At 44.3% G+C, this 26,219-nt stretch overlaps 1 protein-coding gene across 19 annotated transcripts in view; it reads left to right on the top strand.

The window, feature by feature from the left end:
• The window catches only part of LOC137430027 (solute carrier family 2, facilitated glucose transporter member 1), a 179,528-nt gene extending 155,994 nt beyond the window's left edge, over positions 1-23,534 (top strand). For 13 of the 19 annotated variants that reach the window (XM_078780070.1, XM_078780080.1, XM_078780074.1 and 10 more), the window contains 3 exons: positions 7,995-8,198; positions 10,766-10,960; positions 23,128-23,534. In XM_078780070.1, the coding sequence (XP_078636196.1) occupies positions 7,995-8,198; positions 10,766-10,960; positions 23,128-23,133 (405 nt within the window). In that variant the 3' untranslated portion in view covers positions 23,134-23,534. Of the gene's footprint in view, positions 1-5,013; positions 5,113-7,994; positions 8,199-10,765; positions 10,961-23,127 lie in introns of all 19 variants that reach the window. The other 6 variants (XM_078780069.1, XM_078780086.1, XM_078780084.1 and 3 more) reach the window with 1 other exon arrangement.
• The last annotated feature ends 2,685 nt before the right edge of the window (positions 23,535-26,219 follow it).

The following is a 26,219-nucleotide window of genomic DNA, read 5'->3' as shown; positions in this document are numbered from 1 at the left end:
ACGCAGCCACGCGAGTGTTTAACCGCCAGAGCCCAGCCCTACCGTTCGGCCCGTAATTATCCCGTGCGTGCCAACGACACGCGGAGAGCTCCTGCCGTCTCGAGTCATCTACTTCACGATGCGTGCTGGGGACCGGAGAGGGAGAGCTGCCCGGACGCCATCCCTGGACGTGCTGACCTGTTCGTCTGCAAACCCCGTGTGAGTGTGTCTGAGTGTGAACGGGCCCGTTTGTCCAGGGAATAAGTTAAGACTGTGATTAAGGCTGCACTGTGTCTTCTTCTTCTGATTATTGTACATGGTGTAAATAAATCTTGTTATTCCTTTTCTTCCAATTCGACCGTTTCTGTGATTTCCATCATTGGGTAAGCGTGGCACGATTAAGAACCGCTTGGATCGGGGTCTAGTCATTGATAACGGCTCGGGTCATGCGTTCGCTACCGCTCGGCATATCCACCAACACCCGTGATTCGTGCGGGGCTTATTTCCTTGTTTCTGGGCAGCGCGAGTAATTAGGTATTAGTGATTAGTCCTGCGACCCTATTTCGCTCTGTCCGGGAAGGACGTCATAGGTCCCAGGTCCCGTCGGCTAGTCAAAGACAAGGGGACTAATCCCCCCTTGGTAAGGGGAAAAGGCCGGCGCTGAGATCCGCAACAATATATATTGGTATTTTGTGTGATTTGACTTGATATCTGAATTACAGCAATTTCACAGGTGCACTTTTTCAAAGAGAAATGAAACTTTGCATTTGAAAGCACTTTAAGAAGAAAGAAGAGTATAAATTCCCAGTTGTGTATACTGCCTCAGCAAGGACGTTGTTCTTATCGAGTTTACTGTCACTTGGCACCAGTGTCAGTGTTTGAGAGTGCAAATTGGGCTCACCATCAGTTGGCACCGACTCATTTCATTTCAGGTTTTCTGAAAATAATAGTACTTTTATATTAATAACGAGTATAATAGTACTCATTTATATACAGTTAACTAGTCCATCTTCTTAGAAACTGATAACAAAAACCCTTGCTGATTGTATCTGCTTGCTAATTATGTTAAAGATGCCCCACTGTCAGGTGACGGGTTGGAGTGGGGCATCCACTATTTAACAGGAACTAACTTCCCCTCCTCCCTAATGGGGGGGAACTAATGAAATAAAGGGGTGGAGTTGGGGGGTGGGAGTGGGGGTAGGACCAGTCGCAACTGCTAAACCAGAAAGCATTTGAAAATGCAAAGCCCGTCCGCGTCCGTTTGTATTCATACATCTTCTTCTTCCGTATGCTCAAAATAACAAAAAATAGTTTTAAAAAATACAAAATGAAAATTTTCTGATTTTATGCAGCCTTGACCTTTGACCTTTTGACAAAATTATTAATTTGCCTTCTCCATATTCTCATAATAAAGCTTTGGTGAAAATTTGATGACAAAACTCAAATGGTAAAAAGGTTACAGCTCTGACATGGTCACTGCACACACACACGGACAGTGCACACACTCACACTCACACACACACACACGGACACTGCACACACACACGGACACTGCACACACACACGGACACTGCACACACACACGGACACTGCACACACACACGGACACTGCACACACACACGGACACTGCACACACACACGGACACTGCACACACACACGGACACTGCACACACACACACGGACACTGCACACACACACGGACACTGCACACACACACGGACACTGCACACACACACGGACACTGCACACACATACGGACACTGCACACACATACGGACACTGCACACACACATGGACACTGCACACACACATGGACACACACATACACACGGACACTGCGCACACACACACATACACACGGACACTGCACACACACACACACACACACACACACACACACACACACACACACACACACACACACACGGACACTGCGCACGCACACAGACACTGCGCACGCACACACACAGACACTGCGCACGCACACAGACGGACACTGCACCCACACACGGGCACACACACGGACACACATGGGGTCACACACGGACACACATGGGGACACACACACGGACACACATGGGGACACACACACACAATCACACACACACACACACACAATCACACACACACACACACAATCACACACACACACATGGGGACACACACATACACACACCATTCAAAGACTTGTGGGAAGTTATGAGTGGCGGCAATTTGACATCTCGCCCCGAGCATCATTTTTCCTCGATATGCCACTGCGCCAGTGTACCTGCGATCTGTTTTTTTTTAATTTCTCTCCACATGAAGAACCCAGATTGCGTGTATCATATTCCCATCAGGAAGTGACTCATTGTTACCCGGCAACGCCGGGTACTTTTGCGAGTAAACGAATTAATAACAATTAATAACAAATATAATTGACATTTAGAAGTTTTAAGTGTGGCAATGTTGAAGAAAAAAAAAAACACGAGAAGGATTTAGGTGATAATGATTCATTCAGGGTAGGGGTTGGACCCAGGTGTTCATAATGGGGGGGGGGGGAGGGGGGAGGGACCTCAATTATCTCTATTATCTCTATGTAAATACAGTGTGTGGCATTGCGCCACTCCTGGTGGGATGAGGTATTACAGGTTATCCCATCTAATTCTGCTGGCATTTGGGTTCTTCGTAAGTATCAATAGTTTGTAAAAGCTCGCCAGTCCGTCTTCTGGTGTAATGTTCAAAAAAAGATATCCATCTGCAAATTGTTACTATATCATTCTCATCGAATTAATGTTTCTTACGATGGATTTGTTTTTCATACTCTAATTTTGTAAATGCCTCTGAGGATTTTGCTTAATTGTTGAGGAATGGACTGGTTTTCTTTTTGTTTTTGGTATACATAGTTGAGGTTTGTCTGACGCAAAATTGGTAAACAAACGTGCCGCTTGTGAACCAAAAGTGGGAGATGAGTGGATATCATAAATACGAGTAGTTTTAGGATTTAATGTATTGAGGAACCAGCTAAGAACATGTGTAGATACTAAATGATGTTCTATTTTTTTTTTAATTAAGGAAGACAAGAGTGAGGCAGGGTAAAGGAGCTTGGAGAAAAACAAAACACGAGTATCACAAAAGCATTATGAAAGCAAAGTATTTCCTATTTCCTCATTGACAAAGGAAGGAGTTGATGAGAAAATCGGTGTGCTGACCATTTGCCAAGTAAAGAACAACAAGTACAAAAAGTTTTAATTAAAACAAAAGCCGCGTCGATGTTACACAATGCCTAGATGCAGCTGTGCCTATAACGTCGATGTTATAGGCACAGGACATTCCTATTGATTCGATTACTTGATGTTATTTTTGTGCAAAGTGAAAATATATCTCGGCAATTTCCCGTGTGTGGCGACGAATTTTTAATATATCTCGGCATTTTCCCGTCTGTTATTTCAGGCGGTGTATGACTGACCATGCCGCGATTTAAAAATATATATCTCGGCAATTTCCCGTGTGTGGCGACACGTGAACGAAGCTATGCTCCTCTCTCCACATTATTGTGACGACGTATAAATTAAATATTTCATCGTGACGATTGTCATCAAATGGACGAATTTTTAATATATCTCGGCATTTTCCCGTCTGTTATTTCAGGCGGTGTATGACTGACCATGCCGTGATTGTAAAAAAATATATCTCGGCAATTTCTCGTGTGTAGCGACACGTGAACGAAGCTATGCTCCTCTCTCCACATTATTGTGACGACGTATAAATTAAATATTTCATCGTGACGATTGTCATCAAATGGACGAATTTTTAATATATCTCGGCATTTTCCCGTCTGTTATTTCGGGCGGTGCATGACTGACCATGCCGTGATTGTAAAAAAATATATCTCAATGGACTTGAAGTTACAGGCCTTTGAGAATTCATTTCGTTCTATAAAGGGCAACTTTCATCGGATTTTCTTCCCGTTTTTTTTCAACCGAGTCTAAAACTATGTTAGTGACTGTGAAAAATGAAATGATATATCGAATTTGATTTGAAATAAAACTGTGTGAGAGAGGAAGACACCACGGGCCTACAAAACAGGCCTCAAAGCTATGCGAGTTAATAAAATGGTGGATATTTGTTTATATGAGGCCTCTCCCAAAATGGGTGGAGCTATAGTTCCCAGAATGGGTGGAGCTTTGAGGTTTTGTCTTCTCTGCAAGAACAAGAAGAAGAAGAAGAACAACAACAACAGCAGAGGGCACTCTATTAGCAGCGTCTGCGACGCGGCTAAAAATAACCATCAAAACTATGGGTCAAGAGGTCTTTTTCTAATTTGTATGAAGGAAGAGGTTTGGGATGGGAAAAGGGATGATGAGAGATGATGTGAAGAGAGAGTGAATAATGGTTGTGTGAGTCATGGGAAAAATGGATCGGCCGAACCAGTCAAGGCAGATGCACAAGATCAAAATACCCAAATGTGCATGCAAAAGATATTGCAATGAGCACACAATGCAAAAAAAATTATTATAACAATCAACAGAGACGAATCCTGCACGGTTTTCTTGGTTTTGGAAGCATGTGACTCGGGAGAAAAAGCTTCCATCAATGGATGTCAGAAACAGTTTTTTATTTTCCTTTGCTTGCTCTTTTCATATGTCGTAAATCTTCAAATGTACAAGTCCCACAGTTAGAAATGTTAATTTTATTGTCAGCAAGCAGATAAGTATTTAGATTATAGTAAGGGAAACATATGAAAATCTGTTAACTAAATTGTTACAAAAAAATTTCTTCACCAATATGTTTGTAAAGGTGTGTAATAACATGTGTTAAAATGTTGAAGGACAACTCCCGTGGGAAACCCAGAAAAAAAGCTGTTGAATTCGGGTACCGAAAAATTATTTTCGAGAATTTTTATTTTTTTAAATCGGCCCTTAAGTAACTTATGAGGGGTCAAATAAGGGTTTTTCATGATTCTGAGTTGATTGTTAACATTTATATTTCACCACAGACACTCCTTTGTGGAAAAATAATTTCTAAATATATCTCATTTTCTACTTTGCAGGACATGGAGTCTAGCAATATGGATGAAGACGTTACTCCACCTGTGCTCAATTGCTTCATCTGTGCATGCTCGGATACACCAGCTGAAAGGCTCATACAGGCAACTCCAAAGGGATACTCAACTTTATTGAAACAAGCAGAAACTGTCGAAAATGTTACTGTTGTGGAACGTATGAAGGAGGCTCAAAAGGAAGGAAAACTGAGGTACCACCAGAAGTGTAAAAATGATCTGTACAACAACTTTGTTGCAACCACCAAGAAGTCAGCTCAAGCATCAAAGGCAGAGAAAGAGTCATCAAAGTTGAAGAGAAGACGCACTACTTGTGAGTTCAGTTCATCAACTGGCTGCAGTTCTAGAAGATCACAGTCAGTTGACCTCCTGTATAAGGATGTATGCATTCTTTGCAACCAACCAGCCCAGCTCTACAAAAATAATCCAGCACAAGCTAGAAAGAAATACAGAGTGCCAGATAATTTGACTGCAGATACACTGAAGGCAAGCTTGCTGAAGACAGCACGGAGTCGCGGGGATGACTGGGGCACTGAAGTCACTGGACGCCTGGAAGGGATCAACGACTTGGTAGCAGAAGAAACACTGTACCATTTGCGATGCAAACTTATGTTTGCGAGAGGTGACAGTTTGTCCAAGACTGATGAGGAAGGAAAAAGGAAGAGAGGACAGAGGAGTATTGATGAGGAGCGAGAGGCAGTTTTTATTGAATTCTGCGAATGGTTAGACTCAGAATTAGAGCATGGGGTAATGAACATGGACCAAGTCCATGAAAAGCTGCAGGAGTTTGATCAGTCACCAGAGAAGAGCCTTTCTTATTCAAAGCATTGGCTAAAGATAAAACTTCTAGAGAAATACGAAGACACCTTGTATTTCACAACACAGGAAAGAAGGGCAGATGTACTCTGTCTCAAAGATGGCACCGACAATATTCTGCGAGCGCATCATGCTAATCTTGACCATGGAGATGAGAAGACTCAGATCATAAAGACGGCACTCAAGTTCATATCCAATGATATTGCCTTGATTGATTTAGGTCCAAAGTCATACCCCACCACACACAGTATGACTGACATCGATAGTCAGCTGACACTTGTTCCTGCAAGCCTTCAGATGTTCTTGAGACCGATTGTCAAGACAGACGAAAGAGTTGCCGTTTGGGGGCAGAATTTTATTAAGGCCTGTCGACCTCGGTCTGGAGTATTGCCACACCAAATGGGGCTTGCCATACAACTTGATCATAGATTTGGGTCAAAATGGATGCTCAACAAGTTCCACCGGCTGGGATACACTGAGTCTTACACGGAGACACAAAACTACAAATACTGCTTCCTTAATAGTAGGAGTGGAGATGATGTTCCAGATACTTCTGGCACTCTTGACACCATTGTGGAGGAAACCGATGAACAGATCAATGATGAGGTTGCGGTTGATGCTGCGCTTGAGGATCAATCAGTGATGACAGCCAAAGTGCCAGCCAGTGAAAGTGAATTGTCAAGTAATGATCAGGTGGTCTTTATGGAGGTTGGGGAAACAAACAATGCAGTCACTCAGTTTGTTGGAGACAATATAGATTTAAACATTGTCTCTATTCACGGAAACACTCCCTTTCACTCAATGGGTTGGATCGAAGTCACCTCTCCGGCACCACCTTTGCCAGATCCACAGACAACAGCAGCTTTCCCCCGGGTGAAGTTGAAGGCACTCGACAAAGCTAGGATCCTGAGAGGAACTGAAGTAAAGATTATTCCATTTACGAACAGGAAACAGATAGGAACGAACGCGATCATGTTTCTCCCCCTCGCTGAGCTTTCCTCCTCCCTGGCTCATGATCAGCCACTCCTCACTCCAGGTGACACACTCTAGGCAGCGGGGTGGGTGATCAAACCAGAGACTCTACCTCCAACAGAGGGTGCAGCTGCACAACATTCACTCCGTGCCTACCTGCAGACCCGGGACTGGATCCTTCTACAGAGCATGTCTCTGAACCCCAGTGACTATGGATGGACAATAGGTGTGCATGGGTATGAGCCAGTTCCAACACTGGACCCCACGGCTCCTGAGGAGCTATTGCAGTTCACGAGCTGTAATTGTCATGGAGATTGCAGCAACCGGCGATGCAGCTGCAAGAAGAATGGGGTCACGTGCATCTCGGCCTGTGGATTCTGTAATGGCATTACATGCAGAAACTGCAGTCATAATGTTGTTGAGTCTGAAGAAGACATAGACAATGACTGTTGAAACTTCTGACATTGTGAATAAGAAATAACTCTTGAGTATTATATATGTATGTGAAATAAAAGCTACTTTGTGTGTAAATGTAAAAGTGAAAATATAAATGTTAACAATCAACTCAGAATCATGAAAAACCCTTATTTGACCCCTCATAAGTTACTTAAGGGCCGATTAAAAAAAATAAAAATTCTCGAAAATAATTTTTCGGTACCCGAATTCAACAGCTTTTTCTCTGGGTTTCCCACGGGAGTTGAACTTCAACATTTTAACACATGTTATTACACACCTTTACAAACATATTGGTGAAGAAATTTTTTGGTAACAATTTAGTTAACAGATTTGTGAAATATCTCATAAAATGCCCTTACTATTACTTCACACTGACCACAATTCGAGCAACAGATCTGGATTTTGGTGTCATCTGGATTTTGGTGTCATCTGGATTTTGGAACCCCTCCCTCCCACCCCTCCCTCTCCCCCGCACACACACTATACAAGCACATCATACCTAAGGTACAAAGCAAATTCCACATCACATATATGACACATGTAACGCGCCACATGTAGGGTTCCACAAGAAAATTGTATGTTTGTCCCGTGAAAATACGATTTTGTATTAAAAAATACAATAAATATAAAAATAAATATAGAAATATTAATATATATATATTTGTGAAATGGAAATTTACAACTTTAATGTTTAAGTTGGTTTTTTTTTTTTACCCCTCTCTGAACAGCCAGAGTTGCATTGGATGGGTTATGTGTCCATGGTGGCCATCTTTGGCTTTGTGGCCGTGTATGAGATTGGCCCAGGTCCCATCCCGTGGTTCCTCGTAGCTGAACTCTTTGACCAAGGAGCAAGGTCTTCAGCAATTACCTTGGCCTGCTTCGTCAACTGGACCTTCAACTTCTTGGTGGGAATGTACTTTCCACGTATCGAGGTAAAAAGCTAAAGAGATCCTTCTCGGCTCTTGAAAAATGTTGGTTTTCATGAGGAAATGGGGTGTTAATAATACTTTGATGTGTTTCTTGCTCTTCTGTGATCCTCGCTCTTGTAGAGAAACAAATGTGAGGAAAACTTTTTGAAACTAGACTGGCACTCTGAAGCGTGCATACCTCAGGTTGAACAGTTTACTTTTGTAGCCCACTGATACACTGAATCTGCATCCAGACCCGAACCAAATTCTAATTAGCTTGTTCTGGGCACCTACCCAACGCATCCACCAAGTTTTATCATAATCCACCCACAATTTTTTGAAACCTCATGCTATATATCGGTTTTTTTTCTCTCAATGGTGAAGAATCACTAAAAATTACAACATTCTCGTATCCGGGTCAGTTCATCCTCGTCACACTCCCAACCTGTCCAGCAAGTTTCGTCTGAATCCATCTAACTTTTTGAGATATCCTGCTTACAGACAAGCAAACAGGGTGAAAGCAAAACTTCAGTCCACCTTTGGTGGCAGAGGTGACAATATAATCAGTCCATACATCCATTTTAGTGCAGCACCTGGCTGCTGGTTGCATCATTTCTCAAAGTACAGGCAATCTTTAATTGTAATGAAGTATAAGCAGCAATATATTGCAATCTCTCACCACAGGCAGGTTGACGGTCTTTATATCTTCCACCGACTCCTCTCCAACCTTGCACCTCCTGCTCTGTCTGTGCTCTGACCCCCAAATATTCCTGCAGGATGCACAAGATCTGCCAGTAACACTGTTCTGGTGAAACTGCCAAAATCAAGACTCTCTGTATCTAATTAAAGAACACATAAACCACCACCATTTCATCCGAATCTGTAACTTAAAAAAAACAAAAACATTTGAGTCATTAATCGAATAATTAAATAACTAATCGATTAATTGATTAATCAATTCATCAAAAATAGCCTTTACAGCCAAATCACTTGGTCATTGGCATGTCCAAATATCTGCTCTCTCTGCTCACCTTCACTCTTTCATTCCTCTTTTCTCCCGCCTCTGGAACAAACTCCCTCACTCTCTTCAATCCTACTCCTCCCTCCAGGTCTTCAAAACAGCTGTTCACCACCATCTCATATCTTCCCCCATCCAAAACCTTGATCTTTTCTACCCCTGCTAATTCACCTCAATCCCACCTCCTTCAAATGCCCTGTTTTCTTTCCTAAAAGCCCTTGTAGTGTCCATCTTGTTTATCCCGTGTACTGTGCCCAAGCCCTCTCTCTTCCCCAGAACTGATGTCACTGTTCCCTACTGTTGTTGTGCTTCCCTCTCTCTCCCCCTCGTGTCTCATGCTCCCTTTATTATATGTTCTGTGTGTCGGCTCTTATACAGGCCTCGACTTGGTATAACATGCATGCAAAATATATTGCAAAACTTTCTGGGTTCTTAAGCGTCTTAAGGTTGTACAAAAAAGGTAATGGATTCCATCATTTCTGCTGATGTGTTAAGTTGAGGGAGAAAACAGATGGAGACTAACCAACATGGGATGTGGGTAACTGAGGGGTAGGGGAGAACACAAGGGGTGGATAGAATGGATATGGAAGCAAAATTTGTGGGGGGGGGAGGGGGGGGGGAAGTGGGGTTGGTTTCATGAGTGCAGAAAATATCTTGATTTTGGATGGGTGGTGAACAGGTATCGGGAGGTCCGGGAGGGAAGAATGAGATTGAAGAGCGTTTGGAAGTTGGTTCCACAGGTGGGATCTTCTGAATCAACTCGTAAGTTTGATGTGAATACAAGGTTGCCTTAGGTCGGATTTGCCTTCCAGGAGGAGAGTGCAAGTTGTGTTAAAGCAACTGCCTCACCATAAGATTCGGTGTACAAGGGTGGGAGGATGGGTAAGATAACTTAAGACGAGAATGGGATGAATCTGTGCATAAGAGAGCAGGTTTCTGTGGAAGAATTCCCAGGCTGAATTTATATCAGGGGTGGTAGTTATAGGAGACCATTCCTGAAGTGTGATGGCTGCTTGCAGTTCCAGCCAGTTTGCCTGAGTGAACTGCCAGACTCACTGGTGCTGAGGTCTTTGGGTTCTTAAGAGTTTCAGAGTCCTTAAGAGTCTTAAGGTTGTACAAGGTCTTAGGGGCCTTAGATAGACAAATGGACTCAAATGCAGTATCCGCTCCTCTAGTGATGGTAATGAAGAGCTTAAATTAAGAGGTTTACATAAAACAACAAGAAACATCTCATGAGATGATCGAATTTCCTGATATGTGATGGACATACAAACATACATTACCTTTTGGGTTAATAAACGAATTATCTCACCACCTGGATGGAAATTTGAAAAAGGCTACTTTAGTTTTGTGCGCATCAACGTCATGAATCATCATGCGGAGTTTCAAAACGATCCATTGAGCCACCTTGGAGGAGTAGGGAAAAGAAATGTTCATGGACCCATTGCCGGAAGTACATTGTTATTGCCTGAACAGCCCTTCTTGTCGAAGTCCAGTTAAAAATGACATTAGATTGCCAAACAAGCCCACTTATGCAGCGTAATGTAATTATGATCCCAATTTTACATTTCAGGAGCTTGTTGGACCATATGTCTTCATCATCTTTGCTGTACTTCTCCTTCTCTTCTCCATCTTTACGTATCACGAGTTACCAGAGACAAAAGGACGATCTTTTGATGAAATTTCTGCAAGTTTTCGACTCAAGAGGATACCTGGTGCTCAACTTCTGGTAGCTAGTGAGGGCCAGGCACTACAAGCTAACTCACAGGTATGCCACATTTATTTTGATTGAAATGAATAATGCTTGCGAACATATACTTATTTGCAGAAACTGCTGGAGTTTATTCACTATACTCTGGAGGATTCAGAATAAAGCACAGCCAACCAACAACGGCCGCCATTTTATGCCTCCGCCCCTGAAGGTGGCCGGAGGCATTATGTTTTTGGGGTGTCCGGCTGTCTGAGGTATGGGCTAAACCTCGTTTTTCTCAGCAACCACATGTCCGATTGAAACAAAACTTTCAGGGTAGGAGCGACACTAATGTAGAATGTTTTTGTGATAATTGTGATGTCATATGTCATGTGGTATGGCAGCCATCTTGGATTAAAAGCAAAAAATATAAAAAACATTCTCGGAAACCACTAAGTGGAATTTTTTTTAACTTGGCACATTGTCAATTACTCCCAATTCGGAACAAAAGCATGATAATGGTGACGTCATCGGTGAAGTGAAATACCAGCCATAAATGTTTTAATAAAATGCATTATCCCAAAAATCTGAAATTGCGTACACATGATCTATGACACATTTGTATTCAAATATTAAATGTATTACATCATAGGTCACATGGTTTGGCAGCCATATTGGATTTAACCTAAAACATTTTTTTAAATCTTCTCCCAAACCACCGAAGTGTCATCGACTGGGCGGGGAGATTTAAATTTGATCATGAACACGTTATCAGTCACATGGTGTAGCAGCCATATTGGAATGAAGGAAAATATTTTAATTAATATATCTCAGAAACCGTTTACCTTATCGATGTGAAACTTTGCAAATCTCATCTAACACCATTGCTGCAGGGTCAATGTCGTGTCCAAATTTAAGCTTCCTAGCTCAAAGGATGGCTGAGATGTTGCCTGGACAAACAAGGGAACCTTGACCTCTAACCTTTATAGTCAAATAACATTGACAGCCTCACTTTTGTTCTTTGCAATTCTCTGGATAAAGTTTGATGAAGATAGCTGAAAGCATTCAAGTTGTCGCACTCACAGACAAACAAACGAGACAGACTACCAAATGATGAAAATTTTCAATTTCTGTCATAACAAGGTGTCAGACGATAGGTAGCCTAACAGGTATGATGAAAATTGCAAATGACGTTACTGTCACCTTGACCTTTGACATTTATTGTCAAATAATATTGACAGCCTCACTTTTTTTCCTTCGGAATCTTCTGGTAAAGTTTGACGAAGATAGCTGAAAGCGTTCACGCATTATTGCACTCGCAGACAAACATACAAACATCTTTATTATAAGGGAGCAAACGTATATGGTTATGTATATAAATTTGTGACCAAAACATCTTCTTCTACTTCTTCTTCTTCTTAAAATATTGTTACGGTCCGCGGATTAGATGTTATTTTGACCGAGCGGTGGTGTAACCGTGGCCGAACAGTTGTTCCCCACTAAACCCGATTCACCCAACGTTGGCCGTATCGCGCCACAGCTACTCAATCGGGAAAACTCTAAAGCGACCGAATGCAAAGAGGAAGAAGACGTACAGAAGAGTAACGGGGTTTATTATTATTTACACACACAAGCAAAAAGGAGCAGTCACGATTATGTACAGGGACATGAGACGCAGGTGACACAGTGAATTCCTTATACAAGCTTAATTACCTACCCAGGACAGAACAAACGAAGACACTGACTCACACGGGGAATTGCAGAGTGGATTGGCTGGAAGGAGGTGTGTGGCTGGAGGGGGAGGACGGCACGGAGCTGGCTGGAGCTTGATCCCGCACGGGACGTCGGGCTGGACCTCGACGGCCGCTGATGCCACCGATCCTGTCGTGTGCGCGGGATCACGGGTCGGATCACGGGTCGGATCACGGGTCGGATCACGGTCGGAGCCGACGCGCTGGTGGGGGTCTGGCGTGACGGGTTCTCTCCTCTCTCTTTCTTGGTCCACCTTAGCCCGGTGCACCACGACGCCTCCACCGACAACTCAACGCAACTACTCAACGCAACCACTGACCACCCCTGACGACCAACTCAGCTCTTGTCATGGACCTCTCTTTTCAGACTCATCTCCTTGTCTCAGTAAAAGCGCATCTCTTGCTCTGACGACCCAGCTCTTTCCTTTGTACTCGTCTCTCGGACTCCCTCTGCTTGTCTCCTCTCTCTCTCTCTCATCTGCCTGGGGAACGCCCCGCAGCGGGTTATATAGGCCCCGCCCCTCAACCTTTGCGAACCTCCCCCAAACGCTCTTCCTCCGCCCTCTCAAACCAAACCCCTCTTGCTCGGTTGGTTGTTCGGGGCTGGCTCACTCCTCCCCTCTATGACGAGGTGGAGACACGCCCTTCTTCTCCGACCCTGCCTCGTGGTCAATGGCGGCAATTGGAGGGGATGTAATTGGCAATGGCAATTGAGGCCTGGCAATGACAAAAGGGGAAATGGAGGTTTTTGGGAATGGAAATGAAGGGAATCTACTCTTATTTCACTCGGTGCAATGGAGTGTTTAAATTAATGGGAGACACAGCCTTACCCTAAGACACATAATAAGATATAAGCTACTGAACAAGGGTTTTATCGGGTCCTGCAATGTGGTGTTTATGGAATAACTACCGAGACGCCCTTTGACCTTTACACTATGGAGGTATTTACAAGGAATCATTACATTTTACAGAGGGTGATATTTACAACAATTTACTATACAATACAACACAATAAAAAAAACACAATCCTCATATCCGCAACAATATATATAAAACAAAAAAGCATAATATATAAAATTGAGGCCAAGAGGCAGTGAGGCTGAGTGACTATATATGTATTAATTTGGTGCTGTTTCTACGTTGGTTCCATCCTGTCTATTAATTACATAGTCTATTAATTAGGTACTGTTGGAATATACCTTTTGACCCTTTAGACTGCTGAGACCCCTTAGACCTTTGAAGACCTTTTAAGTCCCCCAAAGACGCAAAAGACCCTGAAGACCCAAAAGACTCGATACATCCTGAAGAGACCCCAACTACCCCAAAGACCCTTAAAGACTCCAACGACCATAAAGCACTTGAAGACACACAAGACCCTGGCAACCCAAAATACCCTGAAGACCCAAAAGACTCCAAAAACCCCAAAGATCCAAAAGACCCCGAATACCCTGAAGACACTTAAATATCCCGAAGATTCAAAAGACCCATTAAGACCACTTGGACCTTTTTAGATTACAAATAAGTTACAAATAAATAATATCACCAATATTACAAATATATTTGTACAAAAAATGTTTGTATTATGATTGGTGTAAATCATGACAACATACAACTCCAGTTCAATCAGGTCATTATCCTCAGTTAAAACAAGCCTGTGCCTCTATAGCGACTTGGGATGAGGCGAGCGCTGCGAGCTGATCCACGCTAGTACATTCAAACAAGACTGACCAACATATGATAATTTTTAATTTACGTCATAACAAACAAACAGACAGGGGTGAAACCATTATGTCCACCCACCTTCGGTGATGGAGGTAACAAGGCAAAGGCAAGCAGCATCCCCGGTAACTCCACCAAACAACATTGGTCCTTGTGGAGGTGTATTACAAGAGCGGTGAGCAACAGGCTAAGGCATGTGATGTCAGGTCCAGCAGGCATCGCTGGCTGACCTCTCGGTGCACACGTGTCTGAGGGAGGTGGTTGCAGTGCCGACTGATCCGAGGACGGGCTCAGCCCTAACCAAACCATTCCTCCCCTTTAAGATCATGTGCCTATCCTCATCACGGTCCGTACCCCCAGTCCTTATCTGAGCCTGCTCTAACCCAAACCGCCCTCTTTAAATTGTGCCTATGTCTCCTAACTATAATGTCTGTCTCTTGGATCCCCCTCAGTCAGTGCCAAATTCCTAATAAAATCCCTCCAACCCTTAGGAGGAAAAGGTGGATCTGTGGGAGCCTCAGCAGAAGTTTGACATATGTCTGCAGGTCCCACAGCTTCTCCAGGCAGGCAAATCCAGCGGCCAGTGATTACCTGAGGCATGGATGTTGTGAAGGGGCATATGCAACATTCCTAACTATCATATCCATTGTGATCTCGCAATAAACTTCCCCGGGACTTACCAATGTGTCGCTTTAAACTAGGTGGTTCTAACAACCCAATTCACCCGTCTTTCCACGTGTTTGTGCTCACACTCGTTCGGGCCTTGCCCTCGGTTTTTTCCCTCTGTGCCTCTGCACAATTTCCCGGGTGGGCAGTGTGACTCCTTTAGCAAGTCTGCACACCTGTGTACTCAGTACTCACACAATTGGCACCCCCGGGACACTGAGGCTGCCTTCGAGCTTATCTGCTCCAATCCGAATTATGGGGGTAGCTTCCTTCCCTCCTCCTCCACCCCCACTCCCCCCTCCCCGTTCCACCTGGTGCCCTCACTAGCAATTGGCACTCCAGGTCTCTTCTCGATTGGCACCCAGGCCAATACACAAACTTAACATGCCCACCAGAGGCTCACGGCCTACCCTGGCTCACGGCAGAACCTCATGCGCCTGGGGTGCCTTCTTCAACGATAATCACCTCTCATGAGCCACACTCCCAGCCCAGCAATCCTCGTCCTACACCTGCAAAACAAACACTTTTCCACACACGGCACCAACCGCAGTACGACATCCATTGTAAATTGGCTAAATCCCTCTAACTAATCTCTTAACTAGCCCTGGGTTTCCTGGAGTGGGACTCGCTCCCTCCCAACCACTCCTTTGCACCATTCACACTTTTCCACATTAACTCCTGGGCCGCTGTCCTGCATTCACTCCATCCATGCTCATTCAAGTTTCCATTCATTTACTTGCACTATCTACTAACTACCTAACTAATTCCCACTGACTAAGTTGTGCTCATCCTGTCATCCCTTATAAGACGCATATTCCTTTTAACTGCACGCTAATCTAGCTACGTACCCACCTGTATGCTATCTCGCTACATGGCTACGTATGCCCATCGTCGCTAACCCACAATGTGCCTGTCACTGTCATCTAGTGGTAATCCCCCCCATTATTGCCACTGTATATGTGGCGAGATATGGGTAATGAACGTAGAGCAGCAACGGAGGCTGGAAAGGGTGGAAATGCGAATGGTTCGGTGGATGTGTGGAGTATCGTTGAGAGAGAGGTAGACAAATGATGAATTGCGAAAGATGATGGGAATAGAGCCTGTGATTGATGCTGTGAAGAGAAACAGTTTGAGATGGTTTGGTCATGTGTTGAGGAAGGATGAAAGTGACTGGTTGAGAAGAGTGATGGAAATGCATGTAGAAGGAAGTAGAGGACGGGGAAGACCGAGAAAGACTTGGCTAAAGATGGTGGAAGAAGAAATGTGGGCAAGGGGGTTAACAAGGGGAGATGCAGAAAATAGGGCAAAATGGAGAAGATTGTCATGAGGACCGCAAGGCTAACCCCTGCTCTCGCAAGGAAAATGGCCTGTTGTTGTGTTGTACTCCTTCCGCTCGTGTAGACTGTCCAGTGAAGATCCCGCTGCTGCTCCAGACATCCGTGCCGGGCATCCTGCACACTCCACTCATACCCCACAGCATGCTGTGCCCTGCACTCTGGCTCTCGTAGAAAAATGTTCATACCAAATTTTTGAATCCATGCAATCTCCCCCTTTCTATCCATCCGTACTCTTGTGATTTACCCAGCATGGAGCGTTTACTCGCCGGCTCCCATTTGACCAGCGCGGATTCCACACTTACTCATTTTAACTGCCCGCACACGGGACCAGAACACATCTGCATTTTAAACTTGCTTGCGGAGGGCTCACACCTCCTCTCAGTCAAGCTCACTGCTAACATTCCCGTCTGTCGGTGCATAACCCATGCTCTCTTATTCACTCGTCTATTCCATTCCACTCACTCTTGCCACACACTCCTATTCACTCACTCCCGGCACACTCTCCTTGCCTCTCATCACTCCAATAAACCTCGGGTCCTTTGGTCCTCCCTTTTTCTTTTCTTTTTCTTTTTTTTTGTATACAAGATCGAGGCTCGTGAAGGAGCGAACATTTATCACACAGAAAGAAGACAAACCGACAAACCGACACATAACCGACAAACCGACACATAAAACAAAAAGCATCGGGAGCGGTAGACAAGATGGGGAGAGAGGGGGAAGGACACAAACACAACATTTGAGAGCAGGAACCGAGAGACATGGAGACATCGAGAGATCTGTGGGAGGGAGAGGGCTTTGGGGGGGAGGCATGGGAAAGGGGGTGGGAGAGGCATAAAACATATGGACACTGCCAGGACTACCAGGAAAGAAGTTGGAATTACAAACAAGGTGGATCTGGGGTGAATTAGTGGGGGTAGAAAAGATCAAGGTTTTGGATGGGGGAAGATAAGAGATGGTGGTGAACAGCTGTTTTAAAGACCTGGAGGGAGGAGTGGAATTGAAGGGAGTGTGGGAGTTTGTTCCAGAGGCGGGAGAAAAGAGGAATGAAGGAGTGAAGGTGAGCAGAGAGCCGAGATTTTGGCAGTTTAACCATCAGAGGCTTGCTGGCAGATCTTGTGCGACCTGTAGGAATATTTGGGGGACAGAGCACAGAGAGAGCTGGGGGAGCAAGGCCGGAGAGGAGTCGGTAGAAGACAGAAAGCCCACCTACCTGCCTGCGGTGAGTGAGTGAAAGGCCCTCAGAGATAGCTTCATCGCGGGAGATTCCAATGATTCTGAAAGCTTTGGTTTCAACAGCGTGAAGCCGAGCTAGGTGTGAGGCAGGAGCACCAGCCCATAGGGGAGAACAGTATTCCATTGAGCTGCGGATGAAAGCCTTGTATGTGGTGAGGAGCTCAGGTGTGCCTAGGAAGGACTTCGCACGACGGAGGATGCCCAGTCGGCGACTGGCTTTGCAGGCCAGCTTGGAAATGTGGTTTTCCCAAGAAAGATCATGGCAGATAGTGAGACCCAAAAGCTTGAGCGACAGAACTTCTTGGAGAGGATTGTTGAGAAAGTAGATGGGAGGGTTGTCCAGTCGATCTTTTCGGAGAGACATAGTAAGAGTGTGAGATTTGTCAGGATTGAAAGACATGTTCCACTTGTTTGACCAGTCTGTGATTTTGTCCAGGTCTTCAGAGAGTGAGGAGGCTGCAGACTGCCGATCTGAGGGAAGAGGAATGGAGCGGCAGAGATTGGAGTCATCAGCAAAGAGATAGAGAGGATTTTCCAGAGAGTCAGAGAGATCATTGATAAAGACCAGAAAAAGCACAGGGCCGAGCACACTGCCTTGGGGAACTCCAGCCTGAACAGGAAGGGGAGATGAGAGAAATCCATTCAGGGCCACACGTTGACTACGACCAGAGAGGAAGTCCGCAAGCCATGCATGGAGATTTCCATGGATACCATAGGAGTAGAGTTTGGTGAGCAGAGCTGGGTGCCAGACCGTATCGAAGGCACGTGATATGTCGAGGGAGACAGCTCTGATTTCCTGTTTGGCATTGAGGACCTCCATCCATTGTTGAGACAGGAGAAGCAGCATGTCCAGAGTAGAGTGACCTGGTCTGAATCCAAATTGATGATCAGAGATCAAGCCATTGGAGAAGAGGAAAGATTTCATATCCGAAGCAATGATGGATTCCATGACTTTGCTGATATTTGGGAGCAGGCTGATTGGTCTGTAGTTAAAAGGATCTGTTTTTGCACCTTTTTTGTGTAAAGCGGTAATGTTTGCTGATTTCCAGGATGCTGGCAGATGACCTTGAGCAAAAGATAGGGTGAAAAGAACAGAGAGAGGGTGAGATAGAGCGGCAGAGCAGGATTTTAGGACCCGTGGGCTGATGCCGTCTGGTCCAGTTGCAGAATCAGAGTCGAGGTTAGACAAAAACTCCTCCACCTTGTCAGGAGAGAAGGACACAGAGTCCAGGAGCAGTTGGGTTCGACTGGGAAAGGTGGGAACAGAGAGAGATGGGTTTGGGACTAAAGATTTTGAGGCAAACACAGAGTTGAGGCATTCGGCTTTGTCGCGTGCGATGTCAACTGTGTGGCCATTTGAGGTAAGGGAGGGGATGGAGGGGGAACAAACACCAGAAACGGATTTGACCAGACGCCACCAGGATTTGGAGGAAGGAGACAGGTTTGAGAGTTCGTTCTTGAGTGAGGAGAGATAGTGCTTCCTGGCACTCCTGAGGGTAGACACACACTTGTTCCGAGCTTGGTGGAAGGAACTGAGATTGCCTTCAGTTGGATTAGCCTTCCAAGAGGCAAAGGCAAGTTGTTTCAGGGCAACTGCCTCACCACAAGATTCGGTGTACCATGGATGGGAGGAGAAGGGTAAGACAACTGAAGACGAGATGGGATAAATCTGTGCATGAGAGAGATCAGTTTGCTTTGGAAGAATTCCCAGGAAGAATTGATGTCAGAGGCAGTGGAGATGGGAGACCAATCCAGACGATTGATGGCTGCTTGAAGCCCGTCCCAGTCGGCCTGAGTGAAATGCCAGACTCTTCGACGCTGAGGAGGCTCTCTGAGAATGGCCAGAGAGATGTCCACTTTGACAAGCACATGATCAGAAGAACCGATTGGAGCAGAAGAAGAGCAGCAGACATTAGCAGGGAAGTTTGTCATAACCAAGTCTGGAAGAGAAGAAACTCCATTGGCTGAGATCCGGGTCGGGAAATTGACAGATTGTGTCAATCCCAGTGAGTCACAGAAGTCCTTTGCTGAGGTGCCATGACTGGTGAGAGAGGAACCCACACCCAACCAGCTGGCATGATGACAGTTGAAGTCACCACATATGAGGAAGAGAGAGTTGGGATGAGTGGATAGAAGTTGGTCCATGTTGTCAGACAGTGAAATGTAGATGGAGTCATCACTGTTTGGGGGACGGTACAGAACACATATGAACAAAAGGTGGGAGCGGAGAGGAAGCCGTAGCCAGAGGTACTCCTGGGGGTGAGGAGGAGAGAGGGCAGTGCAAGGAGAATGAGGAAGAGAGTTTTTGATAAAGATAGCCACCCCACCACCAGGACGAGGCTCAGGTCTATCATACCGGAAGAGGGAGTAACCAGGAAGAGATATTGAGGAATCAGAGACATCTTGAAGGAGGAAAGTCTCTGTTAAGCAGATCAAGTCTGGATTGTCAGAAGCAACCTGTATGGAGAGATCAGTCAGGTTTGAGCGAAGGCCCCGGATGTTTGAGGTCCATACCATTAAAGAAGAGAGAGGGGGAGCATCGGGTACAGGACAGGGGAGGGGAGGAGTAGGGTAAGATGAAGGATGAGAGGGGGAGGTAGGGAGAGCAGATGATAGTGTGTCAGAGATTACAGAAGAGTTCCAAGAAAGGGAAGGATGAGGAGGATGAAAGGTTTGGTGGTGAAGGGATGAGGCAGAGTGAGGGGTTTGCTTGATATACACCCTTTCACACCATGCACTCGCACTGGTTCCCAAAGCCGTTGCTGGACTCATCTCATCCTGTACCTGCAATATCATAACTCGATCTCTATGCATGGTTTCAACACATTTCATCAGTTCTGCCTTGATTTTATGTATCCTCTTCCCCATCTATACCCGTTCTTCCTTCACTTTATCTTTCTTGTCTTTTATCTTTATGATTTCCTGCTTGGCCCCCATTGAGCTCCTCTTCTAAAATTACTTTCGTGTCTTCTATGCTTTCTTTCATTTTCCGTTCCCTCGTCTCTCTGTTTATTCATCTGTTGTTCCTTTGTCTCCATCGCCTGTCGCATTTATTTTACTCTTTGTCACCCAGTCATGGCTCGGCTTGCACTTCTTTTTTACTGCAATTAATTCCTCCTTTGTTTATTTCTGGGCAATTCTCAATTCCGTTATCGCGTCGTCGGTATTACTTACGATTTCTATTTTAATTGGTCCTGTCCTTTCTTTAGCCCTTTTATCTCCGTTTGTATTTTATTTTTTAATGCAGTTTTGTGTTTTAAATTTGTGTTTAAAATGCAGATGTGTTCTGGTCCACCCTTATCTCATTCCGGACACTGTACATGCACTCTCTCGCTCCATTCACCTCCTGCCGTACAGCCTCGATCCTCAATGCTACATTCACCCATCACATCCAGTCAATCACCCATAGCCTTTGTACCATCACCCATCACATCCCTTTTGCTGCCCATTGCTTCCTGTCTTGCATCCATTTTTATATTCAACCTTGCCATGAACTGTCTCCATCAGAATTATGTCGGCGATCGTCGGCAATGCCGATCTGCCGCCCTGCGGTGTTCATTCCATTGGCGCATTGTCTGGGGGATGGGTATGAGGATGGGGGTGGTTTATATAACCAGTTTCCTCTTCCATGTCATCATCAATTAAACCCACCTGGGCGATCTGCTCGCTTTGATCCGACATAGCTGCACAATTATTTTTTGAATAAAATTTTCACACTAATATGTGCTCAGTTGCAATTTTGAGTTTGCACAATCCTGACTCCCGATTTGACAGAGTCAAAGGGTTTGAAAGATCCCACTCCTGACACCAAATGTTATGGTATTGACACACACACCAGGCTCTCGAGGTGTGTACTCGGACCTGACGCTGAGGCCACCAGGCCACGGATAACTCCACGGCCTGACGGGTTGTTAAGCAACTGCGGACACAGGTTGGGATAATTCGGTCTAAAAGGGTCCTCTCGTTTTTTATGTGTGTTACCTGTTGGTGACCTAATGACCTCAGCTAAGGTCCGTGCCTTCAGTGTTCATTTGTCTTCCAACTACTACTAATACTACTATTACTATTATGGCCGAGCGAACCGTGGGTGAACGCTGGATAACCACTGCTGAAACGAAATAGTGGGGGTAGAACTCCATTCTATCTATTATGTACAAACAATGTCGGATCAATGAAAGAAAGGACGAGAATGAGGCAGATGAAAAATGTAACAATTATTTATTTACATAACAAGCAATCAACAGTCGTTTATTCACACAGCAAAATCAAAGGCGAAAGGGCATGTACTTAGAGCAAAAGAAAACAAAGTTAAAAGGTACAAAAGAGCAGACATACCGCAAGGACATAATTCTTATTCAGTCTTAAACACACACAGAGAACATGGTACCATCATTCATTCTGCAAATAAAAAGAGAGAAGAACAGAATGAAAGGGGCATTTTGGAGTGTGGGGATGACTCCGCGCTTACTTCACACAACAAGGTGGGGAGGGGAGAGGGTGTAAGAATGGGGAGGATGAGCGAATGTCAATGTGGTGCCGGAAGCATGTGATGCAAGTGTGGTGTAGCTGTGCAGTGCACCACGGACTCCATGGCGTCACTGTGCCCTCGCCTTGCATTCCCCTTGCTTCGCTGAGGACCTAGAAGAGCTTGGTCTGGACCAGAATGACTTGTCCTGGATCCAGCGCAGTTCGTTCCGGCAAGCGATCCTTCGAGCAGGCGGTGCTCATAATGATGCATACCTGGCACACACACACACACACACACACACACACACACACACACACACACACACACACACACACACACACACAGACAACAGCAGCAGCGAACTGTGCTGCGTTCTGGGCTTTATATTCGCCTCACCATGCATGACTTTGAGGCTAGGAGAGCACACACTGGTGTCTTCATTCCCCGTACAGCCTTTTTCATTGCTCCATTGTGGCGTTTCCCACTATGCAGCTGTGGAAAATCCCCTTGCCACTCTGTGGAGGCTTTCGATGGAGCCCTCGCACCTGCCCATATGTATCAGATCAGACTTCTTATGCATCACTTAGATCAGAAAAACACAATGAGGTCAAGTTCCACATTTGCTGATGAACAATTTACCAATGGACTTTAATGTTTACTTTTGGACTCAAAGTCCAAGTCTTGAAGGACCATGTGATGAGGTCCATTGGCCAGGTTATGTCCTAATGGGCAATGCCACTAAATGGTATGATACTGATAAAATTCAGGAAATTGGATGTGCTTTGGGTGTTAGGGTATAAAAGGCATGGCAACAGATTGCAGACAGTCTGTAAAGCTAGTGATTTGTGGTCTCAGTATTCTTCAGTCACCATTCACAAAAATGGAGCCATAAGGAAATAATGTGATACAGGAAATGAAGCGTCATGTTGACAACCAATATTCAAGTAACATCACTTGTTTACACATTCCTTTTGTTGATTTCAAGCATGTGCATGGGTTTCTGGCACAGTCTATCACTTATTGACAATAGTATCAACTTACAGCATTTTATGTTTGTCTGTGCTGCTGCAGGTGTGAAAGTGCCATGTAGCAATTGCTCCGTGAGCCAGATACCTCAACAGTGCAATGTGTTTTCAAGGTTGGTACTGAAACAAAGTGCATCGATAATTTCAAGACGACAACACATGAATCTGTCAAATTTTAAGTTTTGTTTTTTTAAAGTTTGTTCACTTTTAACTCTTCAGGTTAACGAATCTATTAATTAGTATAGCAGAGTGAACATTATGCATTTGCAAGGTGCTGATGTTATGCTGGTTTTATATTGTCAAGCATCAAAACATGTGTATGTATGAATTTCCAAAATTAAAGAAGTCAACTGGTTTTAAGGTTGCAGAAACAACATTGAACTTTGCAACCAAAACGACTTTGTGACATTTTAATTTGTATTTGTAATAAAATATCGTCTTTTCAAATTTGAATCGAGTCCTTCAAATCATATGGGATGATTGGGTCGGACAGCATTTCCATGTCATTGTCTTGCACCAGTTCCATGAAATCCTTTATCTTAAAACCTCAATTCTGTCTTTCTGTAGGACACATCCTCGATCTTCTATTTTATATAATTGCACTTTAGTATGTACTAGCCTACAAGACCCATTGTTTCGCTGACGGATTTAATCAAAACAGCATGTTGCACTTCATAAAACATATTGCACGTTGATCTGTGAGTCTCATTGAGGATGTAAAATTAAGTTAAACATGCCAAAAAGGATCTTTTATACCGCGTAGTTGTTGCTGCTCTAGTCATGGCTGTGGTTATTTGTTGTTTTTTGTGGTCCTCCTTCTGTGTCCAGTGAGTCCGATGTACAGTGAGTACATGTTATTTCAGTTGCACATCATTGATCGGTTACTACCTCTTGTGCGATATACTTTGCGAAAGTTTGGCTTGTTTCGCTTTAAGCACGTTTGAGTTGTGTGGAACAACTTTAAATCGACGAGGTGTGTTCGTAAATGCAGTAAGTTGATGGAAAACATGGAGAGACTGCTTTCAATGTGCATTGAAGATATGAACTAACATCATGTGCCCCTGAGCTTGCTAGTTATTCAGGCAAAAGCCCGCAATTTGTAACGTTACTTACAAGCAGAAGGAGGTGAGTGCAGCCAGGAAGAATCCTTCATTGCCAGGAGAGGTTCCAACAATTTAAGTGCTGATTTAAAGATTTAAGTGTTGGTTTAAAGATGAGAGCTATTTCAGCGCATATTTAAAGTGATTACCATGTACCCTGTTGTTTAAATCTTTCTCCTACTATAATATACTGTAGTTATTAATTTTTAATCTTTATAAAAGTTGTCGAAGACGGGACCAATGATCATCCTCATGCGTCGCACTTTACATGAACTCATCTATGATAGATAGCGTGGACTTGCTGTACTGCTGTAGTTTTTCATACTACATTGCAATTTGACCCTCATCTCTTTGCATAACGACCATTGCAAGGAGGAACGGTCTGTTCTTGCATTGAATTGTCTCCTGTGTAGATAGGAGTGAGAATGAGTTAATGCAGTCACCATATTAATAGCTCTTTGGGTGTCATGCAATAATTTCGCTCAGGCCAACTCATGACATGGCTTTAATTAATATGTGATCACTCTCTCGAGGCCACCTTGAACTCAGGACAAGACTGCGCCGAAACCTTCCCAGCACGGGTCCATATCCAGGACGTATTTTCCGTCATCCGTGGGGTAGGTCAATGTGGGTGCCATCATTACACCTTTCAACCTTGTGCACACGAAGCGAAAAGTGTGGTTAAGCAACTTTTTCTCACTTCTGTCTGTCTGACTGTCCTGTCTTTTTTTTTTTATGTTGAAGGCTCCAGTCACGGACTATATACAGTCTTCATCGAGGCCAGGCCTTAAATATAATAACTGCATTGATAAATGTGAGGAAAGATAAATAAAAGAGAGAATGTAAAGATGATGAGTGAAAATGAGTAAGAAAAGTGCATGATGAAAAGTGTATGATGAAAAGTATATGATGTTTGTTTGCAAGAAAGAAAGAAAGGTTGAAGCTAGCCCGATAGATATCGTTTGAATGAGACAGGAAGCAAGACCAACAATGCTGACAGAGAGTGGAATATGGTTCCGTGCCACACTTTAACGCTCGTAAGTCTGAACGGTAGTACTACCCTGAAGTTAAAAGGACTCGTTATGGACAAGTCCAAGTCTTGAAGGACCATGTGAAGAGGTCCATTGGCTAGGTGATGTCCTAATGGGCGATGTCACTAATTGGGATGACACTGATAAAGTTACGGAAATTGGATGTGTTTGGCGCATTGGGACATAAAAGGCATTGCAACATATTGCAGACAGTCTGTAAAGCTCGTGATTTGTAGTCACAGTAATCTCCAGTCACCATTCACAAAAATAGAGCCATAAAGAAATGTTGTGATATATGAAATGAAGCGTCGTGTTGACAACCAATATTCGAGTAACATCACATATTTACACATTCCTCTTGGTGATTTCAAACATGTGCATGGACTTCTGTCCCAGTCTGTATCACTTATTGTGTGTGTGTGTGTGTGTGTGTGTGTGTGTGTGTGTGTGTGTGTGTGTGTGTGTGTGTGTGTGTGTGTGTGTGTGTGTGTGTGTGTGTGTGTGTGTGTGTGTGTGTGTGTGTGTGTATATATATATATATATGTATATATATATATATATATATATATATATATATATATATATATATATATATATATATATTGTTGCGGTTTTGAGGTTTGTACAGTGAGTTCATTAAATGTTAAACTTTGCCCCCCATAGATAGTCGCACAAGCAACATGCAGCCTCATTTGTAGTATAGTTATTTCTTCGTATTTGTGAGCTTAGTTCCTTTCCAGTGTTAGTTCTGCGTTGAGTAGGAGCAAGGAAAATAGGCCCTACTCCACCGACAAACCTACGTCCATAGGCTCGATCCATTTTGCTAAGCATTGGTTCATTTTGAGCGAGTCAACACGAGGCAGGCAGAGGAAGGTCGGGGCGGAGTCGAGGGTGGAGCGGCAGACGCAATGACGGTAAGCGCGAGCCACCAATCAGAGCTCGAGGGTGGTGGCGGCGGCGTCAAAGGGCGTGGTGAGAAGAGTCTGGTAAGTTCCAGAAGGTTTGAG

Source organism: Myxine glutinosa, chromosome 6 (assembly GCF_964187855.1).
Source record: "Myxine glutinosa chromosome 6, kmMyxGlut1.1, whole genome shotgun sequence".
Lineage (NCBI taxonomy): Eukaryota > Metazoa > Chordata > Myxini > Myxiniformes > Myxinidae > Myxine > Myxine glutinosa.
The sequence above is the reverse complement of the archived record's forward strand: the minus strand, read 5'-3'. Positions and strand labels throughout refer to the sequence as shown.